The 22,193-nt window shown below is 42.3% G+C and overlaps 1 protein-coding gene and 1 non-coding gene across 2 annotated transcripts; both read left to right on the top strand.

The window, feature by feature from the left end:
- The first annotated feature begins 1,130 nt into the window (after positions 1 to 1,130).
- On the top strand, positions 1,131 to 5,916 carry rps27.2 (ribosomal protein S27, isoform 2). Its single transcript, XM_030102427.1, has 4 exons — positions 1,131 to 1,204; positions 1,771 to 1,879; positions 2,926 to 3,036; positions 4,903 to 5,916. The coding sequence occupies exons 1-4, from the start codon at positions 1,199 to 1,201 to the stop codon at positions 4,929 to 4,931; spliced, it is 255 nt and encodes an 84-aa protein (XP_029958287.1). The 5' UTR covers positions 1,131 to 1,198; the 3' UTR covers positions 4,932 to 5,916.
- LOC115397536 (small nucleolar RNA SNORA13) lies at positions 2,681 to 2,814 on the top strand. Its single transcript, XR_003932510.1, has one exon. It is a non-coding gene; the product is annotated as a small nucleolar RNA SNORA13 (small nucleolar RNA).
- Positions 5,917 to 22,193: the final 16,277 nt, after the last annotated feature.

The raw sequence follows: 22,193 nt of genomic DNA, 5'->3' as shown, positions 1-22,193 counted from the left end.
AAAAAAAAAAAAAAGTTGCTGTCGGCCCCAAATCCTGCAGCGGCTGAACGGCTGCGCGCGACGTGTGGGAGTGAAGAGTGGAGCTGCAGCAGCGCGCCGCGGACGCTAGAGGGCGCTACTTACCAATGCAAATCATAACAACTTCTAATAATATTAACAAAATAGATTAAAACAAAGTTATGAAGAAAGGCATAAACAGGAAAATAAGTAAAACAAAAACAAAACAACTAAAACTTAAATATTCAGAAAGTTTGTTCCACAGGTGAACAGCATAGGAACTGAAAGCTCAGCAAAGTTCCTAATGAGGAACCCAGGGGTATGGGGCAATTAAATGTGAGATGAATTTTCACCCAAGATCATTCAAAGCTTTTGCAGAGAAGAGGTAAGATTGTTTTGACACAGCCAGTCAAGAGATGTAAGTTCAGGTGTAATGTGCTCCACAAGAGAAGTGTTTCACCTTGTTAGGATGAATTGAAATGTGTATTGTAATGCTGTAGGGCTTGGAACAGTGTGGCTGTGGCAAACATGTCTGGTTTATGAAGTGTGCAGATAATCAGATCCTGCTTTTCTCAGGTGGTACCGACTGTAAAAGGTTTGAAACCATTGTGTTGGAATTTTTCATAGGACATGACTGATAAAACTTTTTTGAAACAACTCGTTGACTGTTTTCTGAAAAGAGAACACCGATTTGTAAAACTTTGTTGATTTTTCATTTTACAAAGTAGCATCTAGATCCTGTTTTCTATTCCTTGTCTTTGAAGTATTATTTGGTGTCTGGATCTCATCATATTAGGAACTTCTTTATAAATCCCACACTGAGGGAATTCCAGATGTAGCTGCAGAAGGAAACATAAATACAGATGTGGATGGGAAAAATAAGAAACTATCCATATCCACACAATGCATGGGAATATGTGTTCAATATAAAAGATAAATGATGTGTGCACAAAGTAAAGTGAGAGCAACATTACTCAGTGGGGTGGAGCAGTGGTTTAGTACTATTGCCTCATTGTGAGAAAATCATGGGGTTTAAACACAGACTGGTTTTTCAGACTTTAATCGTTTGCAGTAGTTTGATGCGCTCGTGCAGGTTGAGGATGGAGGCACGTGGCTCCTCCTCCCGGTCCGCCAGCAGCTTCCGGTTTTGGGAACATTCTTTCTCTCAGTTACTTCCTGTTGAGACTCCCGACACGCAGACATGCCTGTAAGTAGCGACTCTTCTCCTCTGCTTTGTGTTTATTCTCTTCGTTTGGACTGTATCACAGGGCAACACCGGGTTTTCTCAGTGTAGGATTTTGAGGCAACGATGTTATTTTATTTTCTCTCTTTTAAAAAGAAGCGAACGGAGACAATATGGCGAAGCACGTGTCGGAGCGCACGAGGCGCCGCGTGGTACACGTCTTTATCTCAGAATAAATTCTCTAACATCTGGACTAAAGATGCATAAAGTCGTTTTAGGCACAGACTGACAACATGGTAAAGATATATTAGTTGATCGTCGAAGTGTTTATTGTGGATGTTTCTGTTTTCTCTTTCCAACATGTCTGCCTCAGTCTCACCAGGCTTTGTACTCAAATATCCTTTCGTTTCTCCTTCCAACAGTCACTTAGTTAATCACATATCTTGAACTAACAGCTACAAACTGAGCCTTTTTTTTTGTTTGTCGTGAGCAGGTGTCTGGTAATGATTATAGTTTTACAGTAGTGATTAAATCCTCCTGGAGGTGATCTTTAACCTGTGCAGCTCATCATATTTGTTTGTGTCGTTCAGCTCGCCAAAGATCTGCTGCATCCCAGCCCCGAGGAGGAGAAGAGGAGGCACAAGAAGAAGCGCCTGGTTCAGAGTCCCAATTCATATTTTATGGATGTCAAATGTCCAGGTAGGTGTGTTTTTGTAAAGATAACCTTCAGCTGTTGTCTGATCATACAAAATGTCAAATTAAGAGAATAATTTTAAATCTCTGGGTTTTTTTAACGACACAGACCCAGACTTCTTCATATATGGTAATAAATTGTATACATGTCAGATATTTTTACATTTCAACCTCAGTTGCATCCATGTTGCTGTAAAGCGAGGCACTAGGAGTGTGTGCACATCTGCATGTGAACTCGAATACACATCAGTTGATGCTTCATTGAAGGTCGCTGCCTGATGGAGCTGAAGCACCAGGGTGAAAGGTCATATCGGATGCTGCTTCACCACCAATACATTCTCTTCTATTGAGGAAGGTGGTCTTCACACAACTGAAGTAATCATACCTGACCTTTCCGTTGATTTTGCTTTGTAACACATGTCATTACAATCTCTTTTGATTATGATCATTCAAATGTAGCCTTTCTTATTAAAATACTTCATTCAGATCGCAGCAATACTGGTTACTATTCAGCTCTTATAGGAGGAAAATGCAGTACAAAGGCTGATTTTCACACTGGAGTGTAATGAGGGCTCCAGATGTAAACAGCCGCTCTAACAACATCTGAGCAGAGCAGTATGAACACAGCTTGAGTGATTTGATTTAGTTTAATTAAACCAAATGATCAGTTTGCTTTTGCTTCTTGTCTGAGATGTTATCTTTGTTCAACAGCTGTCCACTTGAATTCTGTTGTCTGAGATTTGAAGTTTTGATTCAAATCCAGATGTTTCTTATAAAGTACAAGCTTCCCCCTCCCTCTTCTGAATTTGCCTTTAAGTGTTGCCCTTTCATTGCTCCCTTAGTGATTGGGGTGTCAAATAAGGCAAACAGCAACTGTTGTGGTTGTTTGTATAAAGAGACTCTAATGTGGTTCTTTTGCTCAAACAGCTGCAGCTACACTGAGAATGAGAGGTTTTGTGTAACGTCTCTACAGTGAAGGTGTTCGGCTGCTGCCGGCTCTCAGTGCAACCCTTTCAAACGTGCCTCATGAAATGCTTGTGTTCATTCTGCAGGCTGCTACAAGATCACCACAGTTTTCAGTCACGCTCAGACTGTAGTGCTGTGTGTCGGCTGTTCGACCGTCCTGTGCCAGCCGACGGGAGGGAAAGCTCGCCTGACAGAAGGTATGAGGGACCCGGCACTGTAGTTCTATTCAACGAATAGGGAACGTGTACAGAAACCCACTTATACTGTGCTTCTATTACTTAATTTCCACAGTATAATGCAAATCTATCATTACTGCCATACAAAGCATTTACAGTATGTAGGAATATAATAAAGGTGTAGAAAAGCCATATCCGTGTGACGGTAGATTAAATCGGGACCAAGTCACATCTGTCTTCGCTGTTTAAAAGTCTAATGGCCGCTTGTTGTTGTACAAAACAAAATCTCACGGCTCCTCTTCATCTTCTTATAGAGATGCGTCGTCAGAACAGGCTGATATTACTAGATTTTCTGCTCTGGCGAGTTAGAAGCAGAATTAGACTGACTCCCACACATCTGCCTTTGTGTTGCCCGTTCATTGTGCCGGTCGTGAACAGGGTGTCTACCGAGGCATACAGTCACTCTTGCGGTTGTGAGAGAGATTCATCAGCTCTGATAAATTTCTACACAACATACCGCAAGCACAGTGAAGACACGCTGTCCTATTCAGACACGTTTCTTTAGAGAGAACCAGTACTGGATTCAGAGAAAAGGCCAAGCTGTTCGCGTGTGAAAGGGCGGAGCTCTCTTTACAGTACAGCAGTGAACTGGTTGAGTTTGAGGTCAAGGTTTGTTTTTCCTGGCGTCCCGCCCACTCGATCCGCTGCCGTGGAAACTCAGCGCTTGTCAAGGTGCTGCGTTGCAAGTTGCTATGGTGGCGGCGGCGCGCCTCGGCACTAAAACACTCGACAGGGATGAGTTCAGTGTTTGATAAGGCAGATGGCAACGTGATTTTCAGTGTTCTTGCATCTGTAATCGACTCGTCAGTGAATCAGCTTTTCCACAGTCTCCGCTGCTCTGGCTGGCGTTCAGCTGCTAATTCTCACTCACAATAGACGTTTTTGTGGGTGATACGAGAACATTTGCATTTGTTTTTTTCTAGGTTTTTATAGAAGTACAGGTGGCTAAAATCTTCACAACTGATATGGGAAAAGATGAAGCGTTGCTTCTGGAGCTTGAGTTACATTTACTTAGAACCTTTTTCCAGCGCAAATTTATTTTTTCACAAACTTGAAATATTTTTCGTACAAGTACAAAATGTGTTTTCATGAGTCTTAAGTCTCTGAACTCTTATTTTATCACCCAATCTGAATTTATTTACCAGTTTGGAAAAGTCGTATCACATCCTCAAGTCTTGAATAATCCAGACAGATCCTGTTGTAACCATTAAAATGCTTTTGACTCTATTTGAATTTTAACCATTAATCACCAACAGGGTTTTTTTTTTTCCTATTTTCTCACCATATGATTTTGTGTTGTATATTATGCATTTCATAATAAAAGCATAATGTGTGAAACATTATGCTACTAAACACTACAGTAAATACTGAACTGCTGTTGTGCCTGTGATAAATAAATCGGGCATTTCAGATTAGTTCGCAGTTGTTCAGAAAAGAGTACGTAAATTCGTTTAGTAAGGTATTTTAAGAACTGAGCATCATAAGTATAATAACTTATGTTTTACAGCAGTGTCAGCTGGTTTTGTAGCTTTGTGTGTGTGTGTAACATCGGTGTTGTTTCGATATTACGAATATCAAAGCTTGAAATGAGTCAGACATTGTCTCGCTTGCTCGTCAGTCTTTCTCCCTTTTTTTTTTTTTTTTTTTTCGTATGCATAGTGCTGTTGTAACCCGGAGTGCTCAAGCTCTGCTGCGTATGATGACTGTCTTACATTTTGCCAGTAAACCTCATTGTAATCACGGTTGAACGATTCTAGCGGTTCTCTAAGATATGCTCTTAACTTTTGCTCCTTAACTGAGCTGCATTTTCCTTTCCGTGTATTCTAGGATGCTCGTTCAGGAGGAAACAGCACTAGCTGTTGTCGACAGGGTTGGACACGCACATGCGTGATCGGGAGCAACGTGATGGACGTGAAGCGACACTGCCATGGAGCTGCTGCAGAGGAGGGAACATGAGGCCTGCTGGAAGACAAATCATGCAATATAAGGAGTTGTTTATCCACGGAAACGCCTCGCCTTATTTATGCCCCACAAACAGCATATCTGTTGATTCTTTTAAATAAAACTGGGGTATTTTGATTTAAAAAAAAGAAATCACAAGTGCTTGTTATCCAGTCGACTCTTTTCATCTTGAGAAGATTCCTTTTGTCTGGTAAAAGACAGTTGATCGATTGCAATGTCCTTTCAGAAGAAAAGATGCTTCAGTGTAGTAGAGATCAGCTATTCTGTGAAAAGTCTTTTGTATTTGTTGGCATTGCAATCTTCCATGAATATGCTCACATTTACTAGAAGGGTTCAGGTCAAAATGAGCCCTGATTGCTTAGTGATATAGATTTATGCAAATGTCCTCTGAAAACTGTCCACTATTCCTACAGAATGAAACACTGTGGCTTAAGCTGGGAATTACATCTTAGAACACTCTAACCGAAGTGTTGTACATTGCTAAAGCAGCACTCTGCACGATTGAATATTGATTATTTATGCCAGAGCTCCAATAACGTACATAACTTCTGAATCGGTGGGTTCGGGTTGGGAAGATGGACGTCTGCAGCGCCGTCCTCCAAAGCCCCGCCGAGTTGGTGCGGGGTCTCTTACAGGGAAATCCAGGGAGCCGTCGTCATTGGCAACCAAGACCAACACGACGTGTACAGCGTTGGTTTTTTTGTTGGCTTGTGGAAATGATTGGGTGGGATGAGTTCTGGTAACGGAGGAATCAGATTTGTGACTCTTGGATGAGTTTGGGTTGTAAACTAAAAAAAAAAAAAAATCTGATCAGGGAGTGATTCAGTGAGAACACTGTTGTTGCTGTGGTTAAATCTTTTATTAAATCGTGTTTTGCTTGATTGCACACTTTCAAATAAATTCATGGGAACCAGAAAAGGTGTGATTGAGTGATTCATCTTCTGTAGAGCTTCATCCAGGTGAGCGCCGTGGTGCCGGAGCCAATCAGCTGGCTGGGTCGAAGGCGTTGGACGCAGTGGAGGTCACAGCCAGTCCATCGCAGGCCAAACTGACTGACTGACCCACACCTTCAGGCCATTTCAGGGCACTGGTTTACCCTCATTGAATGTTTTGGACTCTAAGGAGGAAACTGGGGGGAAGTAAAGCCACAGAATATGGAAACTGCTTAGAAAGGCCCAGACTCAAACCCACAGCATCGTAAACATTCCTACATCTGTTTATGCACAAATGTAATATACTGCTGCTTCATCAAGATTTTATACTTATGGGTTTGAGATAAAAACAGCTAATTGTACTTTTAAACTTATTTTCATAAATTAACACTCATTACTTTCACATTACACTTTTGTCTTGAACAATTTGAGAGCTGATCACTCCTTTCCCTGTTTCCTCTAATTTTTTTGGAAGAACCCATCAGCATTTTCCCATCATGCTATAAAGATTATGTAACTGACAATTCCAGATTAGCTTGTGCAGTGCTGTTCTTTTTTTTTTTTAAACGGTGGTTAGAGTCATTTCTCTTGTGGAAGATGATGACCTGGCGCTGGTGTGACCTGACCCCTTTCAGAAAGCAACCTAATGGGTCTAGTTTTATCGCCACCACTGAACCTCAAGACTTATTGTTAATTAAATACACCGACGACTAACTGACGGTCGGCCGTACAAATCAACAGGAGTTAAAAGGTGACCCGAGCCACTCGGCCTCGCCGGGACTCTGTTCTAACGAGCTCTTTGCTTCACTTCACGTCACGCAGCAAAGCAGCTGTCGCTGCCGTGTGAGTCGCGGATGTGAGCGGCGGGCCTGTCGCTGTCAGGAGGTCGCCGACTTTTGATGTCTGGCTGTAATTATATTGATGGAGTGGACACGAGGTCTCGGCTCTGCACACAGAGCCGGTGACGGACGGAGCCATTGAACAGCCCGTCTCGGGTCTCGCAAGCGTCGCGGCGGCGGAGAAAATGAAGCTGTAGGGAAGTGCGGCCGCAACTCCAAACACGGAGCTCAAACGGTCTCAACTCTGTCATGGAAAAGAAGTCGTCGTGCGGCCTGATTAAACACTTCTTTGCATTTTTCACAGAAGAACACGTCGGTTTGCTAAACTGTTTGACGGGTACTGTTGAGTGACGCTCCTGTAGGCGTGAGATCACCTGTGGCAGTGAACGCAACACCATGCTGGCCGCCTGCCGGACTCTCTGGGCCGACCTGACCTCCACCACACCTGACAGCCGCCGTGACAGAGAGGACTCTGACCCCTCAAAGACCCTCACACTCTGGATGACTGAGAGCAGCTGGGAAGAGGCCCCTCCTGAGAGCAGGCGGACACTCAGCATCTGTGCACACCTGCTGGGGGTGAAAATCCGAGGCGAGAAGAGGCTCGCTGGCTGCAGATCAGGCCAAAGATGGGAGACATTTTCAACAGTGGCTGTAAAGCGGTGAGTTGTAGGCAGGGGGCGCTACAGTGCAGCTCCTCGGTGTGAAGTCTGCCTCTGGCGTTCTTCTTTAGGAAGACAAATGATGCTGTAAGACAAACAAGCACATTAATGCGATTTACATACAACCAATTATTTACCAATTATCTCAGGAGACAAAAAAATAAAATGAAATTAAGATAGATGGTGATGAGGCAACCAGGTCCTCATCAAAATCTGTGTTTTATTATTTTATGTTTTTTTTCCCATCCGTATTATTGTTCTGCAGGTTAGATTTCCTTGGGAGAAGAAAATTGAGCCCCCACTTATGAGATGAGATGATTTTTCTTCCTTTGTGTGTGTGTGTGTGTGTGTGTGTGTGTGTGTTTAATTCATGCACATGACAAATCTTGTGTGTGCATTTTGTGTGAGTGTTTGTGTGTCATAGTTTCTCTTGGAAAGGTAATCTGAGTAGCTGCACTGCTGAGAGACGAGCTGATCTGTGTGGGTCAGTCTGATCACTGATTCACTGCGTTTACCTGAAGCCACAGCAGCTATTAGTCAAATGGTGGCGCGCCGTGCACACACACTCTCACTTTCACTCCGTTTGCGTTGATCAAGACTGTTACTTCCATCAGCAAATATCAGCAGTTTTCAGCCTGAGCAATCAAATGATGATGAGACATCCTGCAGACAGTGGGAGAGCGGTCATATATGTGAGATAAACCTCATCCCGGGGGGAAACGACTGCAGCATTGTGGGTACATGGCAACAGCTCTGCATCTGCTTTCAAGGACAGAAGAAAAAAATCTCAAATATGTGAGCGTACACTCAGTGGTAAGAGAAAAAAAACCCCCCAAATCATTCAATACAACAGAAAGTCAAAGTTTCCAAACTCCTGAATAAGAGGGAGCAGAAGGAAGAATAAACTTATGTAATCTGCTTCTTTATTTCACACAATCTGTTCGCAGTAAGTATTAAAAACATACAACAAACAAAATGACTAATAATCCTGTTAATCACTACAGTGTAGTGATTAATTACTCCGTCATAGTCTAATCGTAGCACAGTCAGCCTGGGCAACAGACTCTATGCACTTGTATTTGGGATCACACCATTAAATCTGCCCTGACTTTGAATTTTTGGCCTTTGGCAGGTCTGTAGAATCCCAGCATGCATTACACGTAGTGTGAATCATTGGTGTTTATTCTCATCCTGTCTGATTAGTATGGCGAATTGCTCTATTTATCGTTTGTGTGGTTTTTCAGAATATTGTATTTTACTTCCTGAGTGAAAAGAGAACTGCAGAGAGAGACCAGGGACACATGCGAGCCAGGAAAGGAAGTGTTCGTGGGTGTTGTTGCCCCTCCACCCTAACCCCACTTAAAAATCTTTGTTCTGGAAGCCAACCCTGGACACCAGCACCGGCTGTCAAAATCTGCAGCCGTCCCTGCCAGGTCACAGCTGAGTGGGAGTCAGAGAGGAGGAAGGGACAGCAGGATCGATAGAGGGCAAAAGAATCTCTCACAGACATGGCAGATGAGTTTTTACTGTATTGATCCGAGCAGTTTGAATTCTCTTCCCAGCATCAAATCTGGCGAAATGAGAGCGCTGATATGAAAAGGGAGCATAAAAGAGAATTGCCGAGAAAAATGAAGCGAGAGAAACACCAGGAACTGTGGAAATTACAGCAGTCCGCAGAGAAAGGAGCGAGGGTGTGAATGTGAGTGTGGCACTATAGAACAAGGTCATCACATAATGGCGCCCAGCTGAGCCCTCCCACACTGCATCGGGATAAAACCACAGAGGCGGAGACCACCGGGCAGCGGCCCAGGCCACCCAGTCCATCCCCACACAGGTTGTTGTTTGAGTTTCCTTCTCTGTCAAGGACGGAGCCACTACACTTCATTAGCGTCCGGCGAACTGACCCGAACGCTGACGAGCAGGGGTCTGGATGACCCCACGTCTCCATGGCAACGACCTCCAGCAGAGCAGCGCCTACGTCTGGACCACTTGTCAGCACCCGCTGGGAGTCGGCGGTGACAAGTCGTGTACTGTGACACACTGACACGGAGCACAGCGCACAGGGCAGATGGCAGCTCTGGTACACAAGACGACAACACACAGCGGTCGTGTCAAACTGACTTCTGGGTAATTTTTATTTTTCCTTCGTAGTGGTGTCTATGGTTGATCTCAGATTACTGGTTTATACCCCACCACAGCTGCAACCAGGGCGACTTCAGCACCTGATAATATAAGACTGTATTGATTTAGATGATTGAATGAATTTCTAGGCGGCCGCCTAGTTGGCCTGTGCAAAAACCGCCACAGTTTCAACTATTTGAAAAGAAATCTTGTTCAGATTTTGTTTAAAAAAGAAAAAAATAAAGAGAAATTGCTTAAATGTCAACTTTTTCCAGAATGTACTCATATCACTTTGGAATATATTAAAGGGAAATATTTTAAGTCGTTCTTGTTTGTAGGAGACATACTGTCATTAGATCAAACTGGGATAAACGTGACCCTTGAATTAAAAAAAACATGAAAACACAAAGACATGTACAGATGCGTCTCAGAAATGTTGATATCATCAAAAATTCCCTTGTTTTTCAGTGATTGCTGCACTCACAATATATAAACTATAAAGTTATGAGCATTTTTAATGCATGCTTTAATGGCTGGTTTATTTACAGGTTAACTACTGTTCTTAAATGATCTCATTTGACAAAAAGCTTACCAAAGTTTTAAATATGCATGTTCATACCAGGACTGAAACTAAAAAGAGACACAAACAAGAAGAAAAAAAAAATTCTGAAGTTCTTCCAATGCAATTAGGTTTTAAAAAACAGCAACTTGCTATTTTTGTTATCATCTTTGATGGCATTAATGAGTTTCCACGTCATTTTTATTATCTAAATTTGCTTTATTAAAGCATTGGCCAGTTCTATTTATAGGGTGTGGAGGTGTGACCACATTTCAGCGCTCCTGCTCAGGGAGTTCGAACCTCTGAACCTCCAATCCAAGTCCCCCTCACTAATCTCTCAGCCACCACTGCCTTTTCCACTCACTCAGTGTTCCTAAACTGTCAATCCTTCATGACAAGATCCTACAGTATTTACTGCAGAGACCAGGAGAGATTCTGCTGTAATGAACTTTTACAACAGCGACACGGGAGTGACTGCTCCACACGGTGACAGAGAGCAAAATGCAGATGTTTTACAGCTGGACCGATTCTGCTCTGTTCATGTCAAGGTGAGAAAGAGATAAACATGACGAAATGTGAGTGCAAGCATGTGTCCCTGAAGGGTTGCATCAGGGAAATTGCAGAGGTGTGCCGGTCTGCTCCTCTACAACATTCCATTTCCCACCGCACAGAGCTCACCAGTCACTACGCAAATTCATTCTAAACATCAGCTTAATGAAACACACACACACACACACACACCCACACACACACTGCAGGAGCCAGGGTCAGCATGATGGATGCTAAGTCTAGATAGCCGTGAGCGCTCAAAGCGCCTGGTGACCTGGTAAAAGCAATCTGTCACGTCAGTTTGTCAGAGCTTGAAATTAATCATTCCTGTGACTCTGATCATTTCCTGCATTAATTATTCCGACCGTGTAGCTTAAATAGTCCTGGCAGTGTTAACGTCTCCACCTTGCACCGTGTTTGAAGGCCCATTTGGGAAGTTTGAGGAGTCTCTGTGATTGAACTGTTCGCCTGCCAGGCCTGGCTGCTTCACACTCCCACACCTGGGAAGCAAATTATGGTAAAAACCAACAAAAGAACAACCAACGAGGCTCTTTTCTGTGATAAATATACATTTTCGCCCCGTACAGTAATATTTGCTCCGATGACTTATCGATAGTGACGAGAGTGAGGGAAATGGGCTGGAAAAAGGAAATGAGGCTGCCAGAGAAAAGATGTAAATACAGGCTGTTCTAGTCACTCACAGTATTTGAACACACAGCTTTGTTGGCTAATTGCAGGCTAGCTCCTAATGGAGGAGATAGATAATGTGTTGGGACTGTCGTCAATAGTTAACGTGGGGAGGAGGCTCAGAAAATGTAAACATATCATCTCCAGCCAGATGCCACTCGGTTGTGTTTGGAAGCCAATGTTGCGTTTGCACAAAGACACCAGATGGATGATTTTCCTGGAAAAAAAAAAGTAATTTCTTCAGCTTCCATGCATATTTCAGTGGGTATTTGATACAAAAACATCTAATAGAATTCTCTATTTAAGCAGCAACGGATACAAAGGGTAAAAATATGGAAATTCTGAATACACACTGCACACAATGCAGTTAGTTATAAAAGAGTAACACAAAGCTCAGTGCAGCTCCATCCATTAACCATTCATCCATTGTTGGTCCTTACATTCCTGTTGAGGGTCACAGAGAACTCACAACTTTATAGGCAGGAAAGCAAGAGGAACACACACAGTTCCACCGACAACAACGTGAATGTCACCGTCTCGACTCCATCTGACCTACATTCCTCAGCCTCACTGCGGCACAGACACAAACAAAATTAACATTTGTCACATAATGCTGTTCCCCTGCTCTTCACCGTCACACCGAACGACAGAACAGATGCATGTGCATCACACACACACACACACACACACACCACCGAAATGTGTGACGCCTATCGAAACAACTCGGACCAGTCTGCTAACAGGAGTCTGAGAACCCCGGGGATCGATGATCTATAACACATTCTTTTCATGGTACATCATGCTCGGCTGAATATCATCTGACTTGAATCCCAATTTGTATTATACTACAGCCTATTACAGCTGGAATCACCCAATCAACAGTTTATTCAGGGCTAATTAAAAATAAGCACCCGGCGTGGTAGCTAATCAACAGTTTCACAAATGCATGCATGAGAGGCTGTGTTTTTGTGGCTCCCCATGCTCGGCATCCTTTCCGTGTGAGGAAACTCCCCTCTAATACAGACACAGACGGTTGCTATGGAAACCGCCATCACTTTTCATGCAAGTCGCTGGAGAGGGTTTGGAAGGGAGGCAGCGGGATTTGGGAGTGGGGGGGGGGGGGGGAATGAAGGAAATGCACAGAGCTGAAATTAATATAAAATTCTAATGTAGCAGTATCAGTGCACGGGCACCTGTGCACGTGCTCGTGCACGTACGTGACCGTCCGTGCGCCAGTGTGCGGGTGTGATAAGCAGAGGCAGGTAGGGTGTTCGCAGCATGGGAGCAAAGAGCTGAGGAAATGAAAAGCAAGAGAAGAAACTTGATGTGCTTTTGGGGAAGCAGGACTGAGGGGAAGGTTTAGGATGGAAGGAGGGAGAGAAGGAGGAGAAGAGGGAGAAAACACAGGAGGACAGAGACAAAAGAAGCTTTGCACAAAGCCAGCCTCTTCTTTTCATCCTAATACCTTCTGAATAGGCAGAAAAAAGTTTTACTGACAGTTGATGCTTGCACTTGCTCATTAAAACCAGAGGCAACACATATTCCAAACAATATCTTACTCTGTTTCTCCTAATACAGAGATTTCACCATGAATTCGGTGCTTTTCTGCACATCCTGTTGCATTTCGCTGAGCAAACGCCGTTAATAAGCTCTTCCAGTCATACTGCCGGGAGAACCGCCAGCCTGCTGTTCCAGGTTGTAATGGGTTAATATATATAAATAAACCCCGAGTGCTGATGTCAAGAGACAACTGCTGAGCGGGGCTGGAGTCTAAAAATGTCTCATTTGAATTGAACTACATACCAGAGTCCCACCTGGATGTAGAGAGTCGGAGGAGTAGCGCTCCTGCTACGCTCCTGACCGTTCCTATCTTTAGGTGGTGGACTGCACCTTCAGGTAGTCCACATTATAACAAAGGGTAACTCTGCTCTGCAGCACGAGGCTCGCCACAGAGAGGTAATGAGCTGTGACAGACCTTGAAGGAGGGAAGAAAGAGACACAGAGGAAAAAGGGAACCAGAAATTAAACGTGTGAGTGGCGTTCGGTCCTGGCTGTGAGCATAATATGCAGAGGAGTAACAGGTAGCCCAGTTATGTCAGTTATGTCAGTGGAAGTCCTATCAGGGGAGGAAGAAAAGCACAAGTCCCCTGTGGCATCATTAAAAACCCCATCGTCTCTGCCTTCATCCCAATTCAAATGAACAGGCTGAAAAATAGGTCAATCAACAACCTCTGCTCTCAAACCCCTTCTCCCTCCTTCTCTGACTTACACACACACACACACACACACACACACGTATACATGCACGTCCCCTGTACGTAGCCTGAGGGGAGTGTGGGCGGCCGGCGTTGCCATGGAGCTAATTTTGTACCGGTTCCCTTCTGCGGCGACAATGGACCGACCTGCTCCACTGATTCTACCTGTGCAGGGGCCCGATCCATTAACAGTGAGGTTTACAAAAACACTCATAGACCTTGCCAGTTTTCCATATGGAAAATGCTTTTTTTTTTTTTTTTTTGGTGCATTTTTTTAACCATCTTAAAGAAAGAAAAAAAAGATGATGACCTTTGCTATCTCTCAATTTTTGATCAATCTCTGCCCTGTGCATTGCAAACTTTCTAGGTTTTAGCTGTAAAACTAAATAAAGCCTTTATGTATTTCAAAGAATAAAAGTGCTGCAGTCCAGTCAGGGTGTGTTACATTTTATCGTCCAGGAAGCTGATTGTTATCTACAGCTTAACTTGACCAGTTAAACATTTCAGAGCCGGTAACTTGATCTGTTATATCACCAAATGCAGTCATTAACAATTTTGAAACATCACTTCCAATACATGTCATGTGTTACAGAAACCACTGATCCAGTTATGTTACTAATGGACTTAACGTGATAAAAGTTAATAGAGCACAAAAGGCTGAAAGCTTATTGCAGTGAAGCCCTTAGTCATTTGTTCCATGTGTTCGAGGCTAAGTGTGCACATTAAATCAAACCGTAGGTGTCTCTGAAAAGAGGGAAGGCAGTAATGTGAGTGAGTGATGACAATGTGCTTTCACAAAAGCGATCCGAGGAGAGACAAAAAGCACACACACACTGATGCGAGATGTTTAAATGCAGATGGAAAGATCGCATGAAGATATGTTGGAAAGACAGTGATGCAGAAAAAACGTAAACAAGACGAACAAACGGTGCAAACTTACAGAGGAATGAAGAACTAAAGCGCTAAAGCTGGTTATCTGTGTGTTTCACATGTGAATATGTGGCGGACTGGATTCATGCACGTCTGAAGAGAGGAACAGGAGCAGATGTGTCAGGAGGAGCAGGATCAGGTGACTTATAAGGAATACACAACATCAGAGGGATGCAGTGGAAGGAAGGGTGCTGACTGGGACCTGGAAAAAAAGCAACATGAATCAGTTTGAGGAGGAGAAGAGCTCCACAGGACAGCTGTCAGCGAGATCAGTGTGCATGTATCAACTTTGTTTTTATTGCTGCATTTCTTGTTTTGATTTTTTTTTTTTTTTGTATGACAAGCTGCTTTTCTTGCCACATTTTCTATTTTCTCCGTCACCACATCACCCGGCAGCTTCCCTCTACCTGTCAACACACTCCAGCACACATTCATACACACGATGCTTGCTGTTTCAGTTCTGCTCCTGCTTCTCAGAAACATGCAGACCTGCATGTGCACTAATGCTACACACAGTTCTGATCTGCTTTAAAATGTTTCTAAAGACAAATATTTTTTAATGTAATTCCTAAAGAAAATTATAAGTGGAGCTCCTCAAGGCTCCATTCTCGGATTACTACTGTTTAACAAACTGGCTCAGATTTTGATAGAGGTTAGTATTTGGAACACAAGAGAACAAAAAGTTAGTTGCTCGCATTCAGTCTGATCAGCCTTATTAATACAGCTGCATAGACAGTTTTGTAGAACTTAGAAAGAATAAAGTCTGATGTCTCAGCAGCATATAGAGAAACTAATTCATGCAATTCTCCTCAGTTGACTAAATTACCGCGAGGCCATCCTCACAGGTCAGCCTGCAGAATCCCCCAGACTGCTGCTGCTCGAGTCCTCGCAAAGAATAAGAATCGACAACATCTGTCCGTTTTCAGGTCATTGCACCTCACAGTGCAGAACAGTGAGGCCTTGAGAAAAAGCACTGTTAGGCATGCAAATCGTGTGTTACTCAGAAAGTGCACAGCCAGGCAATGCAGGATCTTTTCTTTAGAATTTACAAGCAGACGACATGGAGGGTTCATTTCACACTCAGTAAGGAGAAAAGCTGTGGCTCACACTACAAACTGAAAATCTTATATAAACCCTACAACTAAGAGATAATTTGATCTTCAAACTAAACCACCAGAGGTTGATAAAATGATGAAATCTTCTTGTGTGGAGTTTTTTTTCTTTAAATTTAATCAATTTGTAGCACGTTCAGATTTATTGGCACTAAGAAGTCCTCATTATTCCAAACCTGGAGCTGTAAACTGGTGTTGAAATACCAAGGGACTTCATTAGACCAAACGCTCTGGAGAGGAGGTGTGACAGCAGAGGTGAGCGACTCAGCTACATACAGTCCAGCTCCACCTATCACAAATCAGCGACTCTTATCCCGATCACCCACAAACCTGGGACCACCTACCCACTACTGTACAGGCCCCCCTTCAGGTGATGTACTGTGTATTCTGATGCCTTTCTATCAGGACCAGAACTCACTTTTGCCACAGTCTGAGCTGCAGGAGCTTCTCTGTTGGATTCAGTCCACATGGGAAAGTCTTGGCTTCACTTTAATATCCCGTCCAATCAGTGTTCCTCACCTCACCAGCCCGCCAATTTTACACAGGCAGTGTAAAACTAAGGAATAGTTCATCTCTGAAGCAGCCTCTGGAGGTTCTTCCTTCAGACTTTGAGCACATTTACACTGGGATACGGGTTTATAAAGCTTTCACAGCAGCCGTATTTGCAACATCAACATTATCTTTGCTGTATATATAACTATGAATGCTCATCTAAAGTAATTTATGTACTTTTAAACAAGCTGCATTCATTTTATAACGCTTTTATCTAAAGTGCTCCAGAAGTTACTTAGAGTAAATTAGAGTACACAACTACTGAGTCACAGCCTGATGGTTCATTTTGGACAGTGAGTTTATTAATGAAAGTCTTTTTTTCACTTTATAAACTCGCTCTTTCTTGCTTTCTGTGTGATAAAATCCTCTTTGACTCTTATTTGTGTTTGCAATGTGGGCAAAAACATATCTCTATTATCATTTCCACTGTATCCTCACATACCCTTGGCTGAGACAGCAATTTCATAAGTGTAATTACTTTCCTGAAAAATGGAGAGCGTCTGAGACACCAGTGGAGAGAGGAGAAAACTCAACTGTGGACATTACCTTGGCCTTAAAATTATAGACCGCTATCTTGGAAATTCACATAGCCTGAGAGAGATGATGAAAGCTGCGGGGCCAGTAGAGCCTGCCAGTAAATAACACAGATAACAAGCTCATCACATCTGGGTATGTGCTGTGCCCCGGGCTGAGCACCGCCTCGGGCTGCCTGCCTCTCACACCTCTGTTATTCTCTTTATTCTCACTCCAGGCTAAACATCCAACAGGCTGCTGTCTTTCTATAAAAACCAGCTATATTAAAAAAAAAAAAAACAAAAAACAATCAATTCTCCGTGCTGTAACGCAGAGATAATGGAAATGTCACGAACGTGTCTTCCTCCTCAAGTGAATACAACTTAAACAGGGTGAGCCATGTGATTTACATGTGGCGACCTCCGGGACGAGCACTGGCAGGAACTAATTGGAGGGTGTTTCATTTAAATAGCTTTGACTGTCATTAACAGCCATTATAAATCATTAGAAAGGCCTGCGTAGGATTAGACGTTAGGCTCAAGGGCTGTCTGGCTGTGTAGTGGTGAGCACCGCCGCCTCACGATGTGAAGGACCCTGGTCTGAGCTCGTTGGGTGATGATGGCGTGTATGTGTGTGTGATGTTAGGATCGCAGTACATTAAACCTATATTTTTAGTGTTCATTCTGCAGCTTCATAAATGGATTCTGACCCCTGGTAATCACATTCTGAAGTGTTTCGTAACAATAACAAAGTGAGATTTCTTGTTGTGATTTCATTTGATGACATTCAAACTGAGCAAATAAATACAAGAAAACCAAGAGAAGAAAGTTAAAACAACATAAAACCAGTCTCTTGTTTCCATGGTTTTCTGTCGTGAGCAATAATCTTTACAAGAACTTTGCTTCCATCCCAGATGTTGCTACACCTGGCGTGGGGAGATTAGAAACTCAACAAAGGATTAGAACCAATTGAAAAGCAGAACTCTGACAAATAATATGCAAATCCTGCAGTAAATTAACTTATTTTGTAAAAGGCTTCCCTCACTGAGAATTAATGTCTTCTGACCACAGAATAATGAGACTGCTGGTAAAACAACTCCCTCTGGAAAACTAGATGTACATCAGTAATTACTGAAAATGGAAGAGAGACTGGTGTTTGTGCATTTTATGTTTTTTTAAAGAGCCCAAAATTCGATTCTGTGTGTCAGGAGTCAAGAGAGATCAGCCGATCACTCTATTTAATATTCACTGGTATTGATCAAAGCAGCGGATGAGTTACCTAATGACAGACCATGAACTCAACATTTTCCTACACTTAACCATGTTTTAAATTTTGGTGTTTTGGGTGAAACAATTCTAGGAAAGTGCTTTGAGTCCCATTCAGGCAGCCTTCTCTGGGTGGAGCAAATTGTGAAATTGTTGCCACAATTCCACCAAAGCAGAGAGGTACACCGTCCATCCACAGGTCCGTGCTTCCAATCCCCAGAGGGAAAACGCTCATTTGATGCTGGAGATATCAGTATTGAGGACAATTACGTAGCAGAAACAGGGAGCTGCTTCCTCCGGGTAGGAAAATAATGAATAGAGGAAAAGCTTAGCGGCAGAGTGAGAGCCAATGCTGTTTCCAGTCTGGGTTGTTTCCTTGAATTAACACACACAGATTAAGACAAGCACAGCGACACGACCGCCCACACAAACCAGCAAATGCTTAATCATTTTTAAACTCCTTTTGACTGTCCTCCAAACTAAAATGACGTTAAGAGACGTTCGGTCATTAATCCCGGCTTCCATTAACGTTAATAGAAAGCAGTGAAAAACTTGGCCGTCCCTCACAGGATACAGTTCACAGCGTGTACCAACTTCACTTTTACAGTTTTATCATCCCGTTGAGGGAAACATCTTTCTACTTAAGCCAATTACAGGATTTTATGAAATAAAATAATGAAAAAAAAAAGTGGTTGGTATTTAATCTGCAACAGTTTCACGTAGTTTAGCTTTTTAAATAATCCTAACCTACCGCTGTTACTTTCTCAAGGAAGCAGCTCAATAATGATTATTTTCTTTTATCATGATTTACCCTCAAAAGCTGAAGGAGAAAAAAGAAAATGACGGAGGGGAAAAGCTTCCCCTGACCCCTGACCTCTGCTGTGGCTGCGCTTCACCGCCTTCAGGGCAAGAAGCTCTGACCTCCAGCGTTACATGAATCACACTGACTTCCAAGTTCAACCACCGTGTGTGTGTGAGTGTGTGTGTCTTAATTAGATTCTCAAGCGTCTGCACTGCCAAACGGTTGTCAGAAGGTGCTTGAATTCCATGAAAGTACAAATCTTTCCAACTCCAAATACCCGCAGAAAATGTGTCTAATCGCTTTATGGAACTAAACAGGTTGATATTTAGTTAACCGTATTTCACCGGATCTCTTGGAATTCATCAGTATCAGTTTTCAATATAATAAACAGTCTTTCAGTTTTTATCTGTGGCGAAGGAGACGTCACAGCAGAACTCAACACGATCCAGCAGCAACCAGGAAATGATCCCGCCACATGCACAGAGGGACAAAAATACAATGAGTGTTTATATGACTGAGGAAGCAATGAAAGCAAAACGAATGGCAACGTCTGATTCATCAGCATGTGTTCAGACTTTCATTATTCAGTGTGAAATTCCAAAATCTACTTTTGGTGAATAAAATACAGGGTTTTATTCATTCAAACAATAAAAAAAAAAAGAAAAAAGAAAAAATGAAAGGAAGGAAACATGAATGTAATTATAGATATATACTTTATTAATTCTCTCTGATAAAATAAAATTACAAAATAATTTCAACCCTTAAACGGCACTTTCCTTGTTAATAATTATTTAACGTATTGATAATACATATATCATAATTGCCATGACGAATGAGAAGAATACTATAGTTTAATAATAATGTAAGATATCAGCTATAACTGCGTTTAATCATAATGGTAGAAAAGACTAAGCAATACAAAGCTAGATTTCGTTAACAGCATACTGTACAATATTCCAAGCGTATGTAATTCAGTATTTCGGCCACAGCGTGTCGCTATTTGATAGTTCTGGATATTGTCTCCAATGCAAGGGTAGGCTTGTGTTTTTCCCATCACACCACTTCAGTCCCTCTCATGTGAATCTCCACTGTGTGTTTATTTATTTATTTATTTATTTCACGAACAGCTGTTCCTTCATGGCCATGTCTCCTTTTTAAGGTTAATGTGTAGTTCCCTTGTGTTCATCCGTAGTCCACCTTCATCTGGTATCGAGCCGCTCGTGTGCGGCACTGTAACAAGTCCATGCCCAGATTTTCACAGTTATTCCCTCAGAAATATTGTCAAGATATCTGCAACGCCTCCTGCTATCTTTTGTCCCCAGTGACAGCAGCGTTCCCTGCCTCTTATTGAAGTCCATTTAAAGAGAGAGCACTTTGGTTGTTGAGGTGTGTGTGTGTGTGCGTGTGTGTGTGTGTGTGTGTGTGTGTGTCTGTGTGTGTGTGTGGCAGTTTAAGTGATCGAGCAAGCGAGAGTGTTTGGAGTGTATGTCTTTACACAGAATACATTCATGGTAAGAGTGAGCTGTTTTGGGACTGCAAGCTTGACAAAGAATGGCAGTAAGTCAGGTTTTTTTCCTTAGTTTGGGGTTATCGAAGAAAACAAGCAGAAATCATACAACTAAATTATTAAAACAAGTTGATAAAGAAGAGAGTCAATATTCCAGTTGTCAGTACACCCTCTTGTTCAGGGATCTGCGACTTGTTTGCTGAAACTTTCCACCAATTCCAAACTGTCTGGAGCTGCAAAACACATTCAAACTCCAAAATGTCCACAGCTTATAAACTCTGCTGTGCAACCAGACAGCAGTGTGTGTGTGTGTGTGTGTGTGTGTGTGTGTGTTCGGCCAACACAGTGGCATGAATGCAGCATGAACAACGGTTTGGGAAGTCTACAAACTACAAGTTGGTGCCAATATATTTGATCAATGTTTTGAGAGGTTTCACTATGCTGTGTTACTTTTATAGGAGATTCAGTTACATTTTTAAAAATCAGCAGTTTTTATGAAAATTATTTATTTAGTTTTTAATTATTTGAGTCCCCAAAGCTGCTTTAGATGTTCAGTAACTCTTCACAATTTGATGACAGCTGATTTGCCACCAAGCACTAAACATCCAGGAAAACAAGCAGAACAGGAAGTGAAATGTTTTTCCACACTTTATGAAGCACTTTCTAAGTGAAGCTGACCAATGAGTGTGGTTGGAAATTCAACATTTATCACCTGCAGTGTAAAGCAGATGATGTTTTATTGTAATTCAGTGAACAAAGTATTATTTTATTCAAAAGTCTGGCCGTGGCTTTGAATCGCCTCATCAGCATCACTTTGAAAGATTGTCTCCTGGGAAGCAAAGCTGAGACGAGCTAAAATGTTAGTTTACACTGAATTTTGTCAAACTGGCGGCTGGAAAAGCAGAACTCTGTCCTGGTGAAAGTGATTCCGATTGGTTCAGTCAAACGAGAGAACAAACATAGAACTCCTGAGGAGTTTTGATTGTTATTTTAACTGTCGCTGTGCAGACAGACTCCTTTTTAACATGAAGAAAATTTGCACCAAATGTGGAGTTTTGTTTGTACAAGCACTGACTCGTACCATCAAAACTTTTCACCATGTTATAAATCAACCCTTAAGCTTATCATAACCCCCCCTTCCACCTTTTGTCCTCACACAATGATCCCAACTACAGTATAATGCACTAAAATGTAAAAAAAAGTTATTTTTCCTGCTGTTCTAATGTGAAACGTTGGTGAAAAAGTGAACAAAATTCTCATTTCAGTGTCAATATGTCCCTTAAACACCAGTTAATTTCCAGATTTGATAAATGCAGTAATAAAGTCCTGCTGTAGTTGTGTTGGGTTACGTTACCATCTGCTACCGTCTTCTCTATTACAAATAAACATTGTGATGACTCACGTCCCTCGGTATCATATCATCTTAATTCAGCCTGATCTGTAATTTGTGCAGTTCACTGAATGATTACAATTCTCCCAACCGAGTCGGGAAAAATGTCACAACTACGCACTGGAAGTCTAAACTACTGCATCAGCTCACACCCACAAAAGAGAAGTGGTAAAGATGAACTTTTTTTTTTTTTTTTTGTATTTTTTTTTTACAGTATGTCTACATTGCTTGGCAGTGCTCTACAGAGATCGACAGTGCATCGAGTGCTTGGCAGTATAGGCTTTAGTATTATCTTGTGGGCTAGTGCATTACTTTGATTGTGTGAGTGTTAATAGGGCCTGCGTTTTGTGTTTTTGTGCTGTGTTAAACTCTATTGCACGGATGATGTGTTGGTGTGATGTGCGTGCGTGTTTGTGTGCGTGTGTGTATGTGTGTGTGTGCGTGCGCGGTGCATGCCACTAGTTTTTTTTTTTTTCTTTTATTA

The sequence above is a fragment of the Salarias fasciatus genome, chromosome 11, assembly GCF_902148845.1.
Source record: "Salarias fasciatus chromosome 11, fSalaFa1.1, whole genome shotgun sequence".
NCBI lineage: Eukaryota > Metazoa > Chordata > Actinopteri > Blenniiformes > Blenniidae > Salarias > Salarias fasciatus.
The sequence above is the reverse complement of the archived record's forward strand: the minus strand, read 5'-3'. Positions and strand labels throughout refer to the sequence as shown.